This window comes from Montipora foliosa, chromosome 2 (assembly GCF_036669935.1).
Source record: "Montipora foliosa isolate CH-2021 chromosome 2, ASM3666993v2, whole genome shotgun sequence".
Classification (NCBI taxonomy): domain Eukaryota; kingdom Metazoa; phylum Cnidaria; class Anthozoa; order Scleractinia; family Acroporidae; genus Montipora; species Montipora foliosa.
The window spans coordinates 43,279,664-43,289,663 of NC_090870.1; the positions used below are offsets into that span (position 1 = coordinate 43,279,664).

The window sequence follows — 10,000 nt, forward strand, 5'->3', positions numbered from 1 at the left end:
ACCTGAAAATATTTGGGCAATGCTTTGGTGTCATTTTTCTTGTAATGTCGTTTTTTGTCCAAGACATTTCTCATCTTCATTATCTTCATATCCTGCTCTATTTCTGGGGTTATCTGAGTTGCTGGCAGATTAAACCACATAGGACCAGCTGTCTCTTCTCTTGCTTTCTAAACAACCAGTAAAAAATACATCACCAAAAGTAGTACAAAGAACCTGGGGGAGGTACTTCCTATTAATGGGGTAAATTAAATGGGAGTGTGCCACTGGGTGGGGTCGCATTTTCACGACGGAGTGACTATAATGGGGTTGCATTTTCAACAGAATTACTACTGTAACATGTAGAATGGGATAATAAATTTCCGGGATTTTGGGGGTAAGAACATTCTGGCTGGTGGGATTTAAAACATTCTCTTGAGTACACCAAGTGTTGTGTGATGTGTCACTTCATTTTAGGATGATCTAGTTAAAAGGATTTACTGTATATAAGGTTTATGCATAAACAGAAAGTGACTAAGTAGTGGTCGCTAAAATTACGTTTACCCAAAAGTGACTAAGATGGGGTCTATAATTGGCCACTATCTATAAAGGGGTAGGGGTTCGTCTGAGAGGTCAGTGGCACATACCCAGTGAAAATTGCCTCGAGTATCCCCTCCCCCTCCCAAAAAAGTCTGGTTAAGTAATCTAAAAGTGGTCACAGTCAATTTGCAGGACCAATCACTAATAGCAGCTCTTCCTTAGAATTACCACTGGTGACTCAACACTGAACAGTGTTAAATTTCACTAAAACTGCTTATTTGCAAAAGTGATTTCAAAAAGAGCCTGAGCACTGTCAGTGGCTTAAAAAAACAGAAAAGCTGGAAAGTGTCTGTACCACTATCAATATTTCCTTAATCTGTGATCTGACAGAACAATGTGAGTACCTTCCTTTGCTTTTTCAAAGCATAGCTTGAAACATGCATAGGTGGGGCAGAACTTCTCTTTTCAAAGTCACTTGTGATTACACTCTTTTTCATGAGCTGAAAAAAAACCAAGAAGAACCAGACCGTTGAAAAACAAGTTGTCCATTAATCTCAAAAGACAAGCACCTGGGCCCAGTTGTTCAAAGCTTGATTAAAGGTAGTAACCCTGGACTACAGGACACTTAAAGGGGCTATGTCACTCAAAATTACAGTAATTTCATGACACCCAAAATGCCGAAAAAGTAGAATGCAACATAGCCCCTTTAAATTACAGTTTATTTTTTCTGAACACAAAAAAGTTTCCTCAAGAGTTTTAGCTTCCTAAATTGACTAGGTTTTTGCTTTCCTTCAGCATAAATATAAAAGATTAACCCATAGACCTTATTCATAAATGGTGGTCAATTTATGATTCTTTTGTCGAAGTGCAAATTAGCCTACCAAGCCTCCATAAAATACAGTGAATTGAAAAGAATTCTTGCTTTAAAATGAGGCTTGGTAGACTAATTTGCACGTGGACAAAAGAATTATAAATGTGACCGCCATTTATGAATAAGGTCTATTGACTCTCAGGAGTGACTAATTGATTGATTTTATTCTGTCTAACACCAGACAATTTTACTAAGTCTTGTCAATGAGGGGGGTGGGGAGGTTGGGGAAAGGGGAAGAGGGGTTCAGGAGTCAATGGGTGAAGGCTTTTTTTTAATTGGCAAAATTGAAGCCTAAGTTTGCATTTAATCAAGGATTAGTGTTAATCAGTTTTTGAACAACTGGGCCTTGTTGTTTTGACCAGTAATTCATCATTCTAAAAAAAACCCCTAAAATAACGTGTTTTTGGAGCTATTAATGACGCATTCTGTTGGCTCACATAAGCATCACTTGTTAACGATAAAGGTACAGACGTACATGTATTATTTATTTATTTATTTATTTAAGGATTTGTACAAAGCAGTACCGGTGCGAAAACAATAGGACATAAGTCCCCTACTAGGTTTAAGCACCAACCCAATCCTCTCCTAAAATATTAACTTAATAATATAAAAGATTAAATAAGCTGCTTAACTAGTGCACGCAGCAAGGGTATTTACCCGGCGACATTTAGGACGAATTATTTTAACAGTACGAAAGTTGTTGCCATCAAAAACGTTGAAGAGTCTCTTGAAATAAAACGACTTAAGTTTATGCTTATAAAAGAGTCAATAGACTAAGCCTGCCTGATGATTAGGTATATTGTTCCACAAATTTGCTATCCTATTAAAATAAAGGTGCCAAAAAGTTGATGTACGATTATTTTTAATCTTTAAGTTCAGCCGTGAGCACGCTTGACGCGTCTGACTCGTAACAAAGGAAAAATACCATGAAGACATTCGAAAAAAGTAAAGTAAGTCAAGATATTCAAGCCAGTAATTAAGCAGCAACAATTTCAGTTTGATTAACCGACCTTATAAGATAAGTTACTACTAGTTACTAGTATTTTTAGTAGTAAAGTTTTGCAGTTTTTCAACTAGGAATAAATTGCTGATCATGAACAGACTGAGGTGCCCATAACTTGAGAGCAATAGCAAAAGTGTGAACGCACTAGTGAACAGTAAAGACGCAACAGCGCAACACTGCCAACAATTCGTGCGCAGCTCCTTCTAATAAAGCCCAGCAACCTATTTGCTTTAGCAACTATCATCAGTATACATGTATGATCCTAAATCCTGTAAGTAAAACTAAATCCTGCTGCGACTTTGAAAAATCAGCATCATTATTTATGATCCTAGATAACATTTAGAATCATCAGCAAATACAGCCAGTGTCACACTATTAATTACATTTGGCATGTCATTTACAAATAATAGAAAGAGAATTAGTCCTAGAAGTGATCCCTGGGGTACAGGGGTACACCTGATCCATGTCAGTCCAATTATTGAAAGTTCCATTTATAACCACTCTTTGATGCCTTCCAGTTAGGTATGAGTAAAACCAGGAGAGTAGGGGGTCATTGATTCCAAACATTTTTAGCTTGGACCCGAGCTTCTCCCAATTCACCTGGATCACCTGGATTCACAGCCATTCATTCAGTAATTTGCTGGTCTGCATCAAAACAGCTGTGCAATGTCATGTGCTCCTTCTAGTCTCTCGAATGGCTGACCATGGAAAAGGACAGTCCAGTTTATAATAGTTAAGGTGCTAAGTACTATGACCAAAAAAATCAATTTTTATTTTTCTTTGGATTTCAAAACTGTGTTAACTAACCAGTAAGTGACCCAAGTGTTAAGCCTTGATTTCACAAAGACACCTGTTTAGGGAGCATTCACAAAAACTTGTTGGGGGAGGGAAAAAAAGAGGTAAAAGGGGGCATGTTTAAATAATGAAAATAACAATCGTCATTAGCCAATGTAAACACAATTTAACAAAATATAAAAATAATATTCAAGAGTGTAAAATGGGGTTGACAGGCCTACATGACTCCTTTGCACATGGTCTGGTTTCCTTTTCCTATGTCATAATTTTGCTTTCTCAAGTACATAATTGCATGGACGCCTGAGTCTTTTAGGTGCTTCCAGTAAGATTTCATGAAGCAATCATTATTGCATTTTTTTCTACGGGCCTTCATACTGCTGTGTGGTATTTTTTCTTTTCACTGCAGCAGGTCAGGGTTTTCATTTGATGCTGGAGGCCCGATGTTTTGGTTTTCGAAAACCCTGTGTATGCAGTAATGTGAATGTGACCTTTTGGCCTCACGCTTTTGCATCAATTTAATTCTACATTGTAGTCTCAACCAATAGGCTTGTGAAGTTGTCAGTGGTAGAAGCGAGTGATTCTGCTTTTAAAGCTTTGACCTGCACCTGGGATCTTCTTCTTGGGCACCTGTTAGGTTGTGCCATGCATCAGTGAGATAGCTGGCTTTCTAAAGGCTTTGTTTGCATTGCCTTTTCCTGCATTTCTTAGCAGATCGTTATGCTCTTTGGAGGCATTTTTCTGTTTTTGCCCTAATTTGTTTCGCTCGTTCTTCTGACTTCTGCATCGTGTATTGGTTTGTGGCCATGAAGTAGGTTGGGGGTGTGTCAAATTTTAAAGATACTAAAAGGGGGTCCCTGAAAATGTCTACTGCGGCAAGTAGGAGTCCTCCAAATCTTTTAGATAACAGATAAATTTTCATCACTCCCCCCCCCCCCCCAACAAGTTTTTGTGAACACTCCCTTATGTTAACTGGAACTTTCCTATAAACCGTGGATAGTAATGACGATGATGCTAAAAAAAAAACAATATTTAATACTACAGCTACTGTTACCTCTGTATCATTGAAAGTAAGCTCAGTGAAGCTTTTACTGAGTGACACTGGTTTGAAAATATTTCTGTCAAACTTTAAATACAAATCCTCTGTATCAATGTCCACTTGAAGTTCAGATGAAAGTCCAGATGAGCTGAAACAAGGAGAAAATGTAGAAACAGTTGAAGCAAAAAAGGTCTGATGTGAAAAGGAAGAGTTGCAGGAACCCAATTTACACATAATTATAACAAAAATCTTTCACTGCATCAAACAAAAAGATTATTAATAAATACCAATATAATTTTTCTTCCACTGCAAATCAACTGCATGGAAGAGAGCCTCATGTGACACAGTCGAACCTCCGGTTGCGACCACCTCTCCGCAGCAACCAAGTTTCCAAAATACCAAACATTTCCTAGTAAAATCACTTTATTTGGAACCTCTTCTAAACGACCATCTCTCGTAAGCAACCCCAAACCACTTTTCAGAGACAATGGTTTGAAATTTTCTTTTGTTTTTAACCTCCCATAAGCGGCCATTTGACAGGTACAGTAATAGAGCAGAAATTGGATAATAAGGTGTTGTAACATTATCGCAGTCCTGGGTAAAAAGACAAAAGAGGGAAATTTGGGAAGTGCCAGATTTTTTCTGGAAATTGACAATTTACATTAAAAAAAAAACATTAAAATTTTAAAGAAAAAAATGCCGACAACCTTAAGTGTCTTATAATTCCAAAAAAATTAGAACTGATTTCCTGATTGACTGTTCTCTCAAGAGCAGTTAACAGTTTAACAGCCAAAAGTGCGGTATGTAAATCGGTGCAGTCAACACAATCCTCCTCTATTCAAGGTTTTTTAATAATTTTTTATTTCAGCCAAGGTATATTTCTTACCTATTGTCTCCGTAAAAAATGTATTCACATGGGATTTCTTGTCCATGCCCAGCTCCTCTACCGAACCATTTTCTGGTCATAAATACTGTATATACTGTATTCGTTGGTTCTTCTCTTAAGAAAATTTTATTTGATTATACAACAGAGGTAGTCTACTTTGGAAAGCTTAAATATTAATTTTTTGTGACTATGCTAAAAGTTAGTGCATCGGTTTAAATGGGCATTGGGGCATGGGTTAAGTCTCTGCAGTTGCCAAATGCTCTTGTAAGAGACCATCTTCCGTAAGCGACCACGCAGCCTGACATTTTGGGTGGTCACTTACAGGAGATCCGACTGTATTTACAATGTATAATCAAGTCAACAGTCCTTCTCACAAACACAATCAGCAAGGCATACCAACCTTTATCAAGGAAATTCTGGCCCCAATGTGTCACTGTGATTTTAAATTGCTGCCTTTTTTCTGTACAGAGTGTGCTTGGAGCAACTTCAGAATACATGTACCCAACCACTATTCTTTTCTTAAAACAGCATTTGAAGAACGAGGCATATCTATTTGTATGCAAATTAGTGGCAAGATGTTCTAGAGTTTAGCCATGTGCTTGAAATGTGTGTTTCACTCAACAAGTGGGGCTACATGTACATTCAAGAATGCCGGCCACATTATACATGTATTTGCATGCAAAATTCCGTGTGTTGTTCTATGTGTCTGATGTAAACAAGAAAACAACAGTTGTTGGAAGTTGCCAAGAATTCCAAAAACATTTCCTGTAACTTCTTCTAAGGATATACAAATACTACAAAAGATCTCGGAAGAAAACTAAATCGTCAGCGACTAGAGACTTACTTCGTGATCATTTCCTTAGATTCAGTTGATAGAGTGATGAAGTCCTCCTCTGGCAAATTTGTTGATTTCTTCTTCTGATCATCATCATCATCACCATCTAGATCTTCCTTAACAACTTTTTTTTCACCAAGATCGTCAAAATGTTCATCACACCTTTTGTCATAAAAAGTAAACCCCTCGCAATTATTGTCCTCGTGGTCGCCATCTTGGATAATAACCTTCGAGGAAGTTTTATCAATTATAAAATCACAAACAGAAGAAGAATCTTTCAAGATTGAAGCCTCTGCATCTTGTTTTATCGCGTTTACAATTTCCTCTTGACTACTCTCCTCGGTTTCGGAAGTAAATGCTTTTTTCGCAGCCAATCGTCTGCTGCGCCTCATTTTCCTCTCAGGTGGAAGTTCTTGAGTGCACAATGTGACATCATACACATAATATCAATTGCACTCCGATCCTGTTGCTGACCAATTACAGTGTAGGCATCAGTATAAGTGAAATACCGCGCACAAAGATTTCCCTCACTTTTGTCACGCAAGCGAGCCGAGCAGCTTGTAGTCTGTATGTTTCACGTTTCTCTCCAGAGTCAAACCAACAATGACTGACATTCCGCAAATGGTCAAGGACGCAATTCTCATGGCTAGTGATCCAGTGCCTGAAGATTCGGTAGAAGTAAGAGGTTATGACTTCAGCGATGGTGTGAACTATCGCGCCTTACTTGACTCGTTCCGGACTACAGGATTTCAGGCAACGCACTTTGGAAGGGCTGTGGAAGAAATAAACGAAATGGTAAGATCAAGTTTAGCCCCGGCCACCATTGTGTTCTTGCAGCGGCAGCGTTTGAAGAAAATACCCATTTATTTGGTTCTATATTTGTTCCACTATGGATAGCGCAGGTGGGAGCACACACCCCCACCAGCGGGTCTAAAACACAGAACACATTCCACAGGTCACAGGTCACTCGTTGCAGGTCATTGTTTTACCTTTTTGAAAGTAACCCAAACCCCTCAATTTGGCTAACCCTAGGCCTAAAATCCAACCTTAGGCCTAGGGTTTGCCAAATTGAGGGTTGTGGTTACAATGACGTGCAAAGATGTGACCTGGGTTTGATTCCCGGGTTTGGCGTCATGCGTGGTTTTTCTCCGGGTGCTCCAGTTTCCCCTCTGGTAAAAAAAACAACAATGTTTTATATGATTTGAGTTTAACTGATTGATTTCTGTTAATAGGGAAGATATCGTTGATGTCACCAATTGTTATTAATGTGCCAACCAGAGCCTCCTTGGCTGTTGAAACAAAGAGTTTTTTATTCCTGTGGTTGGCACATTTGAATAACAAAAGCAATGTTTGTAAAACAGATATCTTTCCTATTGGGGACTGTCAATTAACTCTTATATGACCTTTCTTGAAACACCTAAGACTAACATTTGAACATGTATTATTTTTCATTTATAATAATAATATACATGAAAAAACTTCAACATTCCAAAATTTGATATTAAATTGATTGACAGGACAGTTGCAGGGGCAGTCGAGAATTTTGGCAACTAAGTTTTTGGTTTCTGAAAAGCGCTGTGACGAAAGTATAGAAAAGTGCAAACGGGAGGCCCTGAAAAAAATTCCAGGGGAATCTTATGTGACAGTGTAAGAAAGACAGAGAACATTGTGAGCTTGATGAGACCCGAGAACAGAGTCAATTTTTTGCACCAGTAATCACATGATTTATCTTGTGCAAATTTTTTCAAAGAATACAAATAATTTGCACTCGCCCTGCCCTCAGGGCTTGTGCAATTTGGTTAGCTTTTGAAAATTTAGTCCAGCTGATTTATTCCAAATTGTACTCAAAAGCATGTGATTACCGTCTATATGATTCATTGATTCACTGGCAGAAAATGTCTCATTTTGCCGAATGAAAATTTGTTTTCATGAAATAACAATCCTAAAATTTGCACTTTTGGACAATCTTTATTTTAGAATTTATATCCTCTTATTTGCATGTGAATAGCATGTATTTTTATGTGCCTCATTCTTCAAAGGATGCCATTACAAGAATACAATAGCCAGGTATTCCTGAATTGCTCCAAATAGTTTTTCAACAAAGACATTCAATGACACAATTTGCATTTTAAGAACTAGCAGCATAGATTATCTGCTTCATGGCATGGATCACTTCAACCGTTTGACCCTGGGAGTGATAATTTTCAGGTTAAAAAAGCCTTATTTTACATCACCCCTCTGAGTTCCTCCTGCAGTCATCACTCAGAGGCTTAAAGTTACCCATTAGGCTCATGCTCTGTGCTGCTTATTTAACGGATGGAAGATTCTAGATGTTGCAAGTACTTTAAATAATGTCCTATTGGGAGCAATTCTAGAATATACTCTGCCACTATTGTATTATTGTTGCAGCATCCTTTGAAGAACGAGGCATATAACAATACATGCTATTCATTTGCAAATTAAGTGGACAGGTATTCTAGCCTCCTATTGTTTTCAAGACAAACTTTCTGACAAACTTCACTGACAAAGTTTGTATAAAACTGTGGCAAACTTTGTAGAAAGTGTTGTGCAGTCATCATAATTTAATCACAAAGTTCCTCAGGATTTCAAGCCCTTTAAAATTTCCTGTTTTCTAAGAATGGTACACGATGTATGTACATATGTCAAATTTTTCATAACTTTCTCAAAAGAAGTCAAGGGTGATGGCATTTATTTCTTGAATAATTAAAATAAACACCAGATAGTACTTCATGAAAACAAACATCTGGTCAAATTTGATAATTAATACAAATAAAGGCTCTCTACATCGTTTACACTGACTTTGAATTCTTGATCAAAAAATTTGAAAAAAACAGAAGGCCAAAAAGCGAAAAGGACAGAAATCCACATGCCCTGCAGTTATGCATAAGAAGTTGCAGACATTAATGGAAACTCCCAAATCCCAGAGATCATGCTATACAGTAATGGAAAGGCACAGAAAATAGGATAGAAAGCCTTTGCAAGAAGAAAAAGACATAAATGAGAAACTAAGCCAAAAATTGCCAATAAAAATGAGCATAAAAACCTCAATGCTTTTGTAATGGCCAAAGACTACCACATCTGCAAAGAATTACACATACACAATAAACAATTAATATTGCCTTCAAAAAGAAAAAACCCTTTTAAAGGTGAAAGGCAAACAAAACAAGAAGCCTCTGGGGTTAGCCAAATTTAGGGATGAAAGAGACCTATACTGCCTTAAAACCAAAAACATTGAAGGCCATTAATCCACTGTGAAACCAAAAACTGCTTAAGCAAATGTTTCAAGAAAGTGAAAGAGATAAACAAAGGAGAACAAACAGTAAACCCTAAACAAAACAAAAAGAATAATATTGCCAAAAACTGGTTGATCTGCAAAAAGCTGCTGGTTTTAGCCCAGTTTAGGGATGCAATAGAGCAGTATTGCCCTGAAACCAACAAGGTTTGTATTATAGGCCAAATCCACTGCCAGATGGAAAAAAAATTTATGGCCTATTACTGTGTAGTACAAAAATTTTGCCGATTGGCCATGTTTGTGGTTTGTGAGAACAAAATGTTTGCGGTTTGAGGAGACTGAGATAATTATTTCTGCTCTGAATTAATCTTTGCAATTATCTGTTCAGTGAGCAGAGAAACAGCACATTTTATTGTCAACTTTTATCATACTGTATGGTGAGTTAAAGTTCACTTTACTTACATTATACCATATTCTGTCCCTTGCGTATTCTTTTGTTTGTGATCAAACAAACTACCATTACAGTTGTATGCATCTAAGCTCGGGTTGCTTTTCTCAATGGTAAATCATGTTGATGTTCTTGTTTAAGTATAGTGTATATTGTCCAAGTGGCACAAGTCTGTTAACCCGATGACTGCCAGGGGTTCCCCATAATTTGACGAGTAAAATCGTCTGGCGTTAGACAGAGTAAAATACCAAGTCTGGCCCGTTTGGACGTCAAAGGGTTAACTAAAAGTGAATTGAGCTAGTTCTTAATTTGACTGAATATAGGAGATTAATTTTTGCAGTGTTTTATTTTGCGGAT

At 37.5% G+C, this 10,000-nt stretch overlaps 2 protein-coding genes across 3 annotated transcripts in view; one reads left to right on the forward strand and one right to left on the reverse strand.

Annotated features, from left to right (window-relative positions):
• Positions 1-6,362, reverse strand: part of LOC137993188 (uncharacterized) — an 8,056-nt gene extending 1,694 nt beyond the window's left edge. Inside the window, exons 1-4 of the mRNA XM_068838893.1 lie at positions 5,952-6,362; positions 4,237-4,369; positions 921-1,016; positions 3-167 (exon numbers count right to left, since the gene is read on the reverse strand). Of these exons, the coding sequence (XP_068694994.1) occupies positions 3-167; positions 921-1,016; positions 4,237-4,369; positions 5,952-6,334 (777 nt within the window). The 5' untranslated portion in view covers positions 6,335-6,362. The remainder of the gene's footprint in view (positions 1-2; positions 168-920; positions 1,017-4,236; positions 4,370-5,951) is intronic.
• A 95-nt stretch (positions 6,363-6,457) lies between these two features.
• The window catches only part of LOC137993189 (deoxyhypusine synthase-like), a 32,239-nt gene continuing 28,696 nt past the window's right edge, over positions 6,458-10,000 (forward strand). For both annotated transcript variants that reach the window (XM_068838895.1, XM_068838894.1), the window contains exon 1: positions 6,458-6,737. In XM_068838895.1, coding sequence (XP_068694996.1) covers positions 6,546-6,737 — 192 coding nt within the window. In that variant the 5' untranslated portion in view covers positions 6,458-6,545. The remainder of the gene's footprint in view (positions 6,738-10,000) is intronic.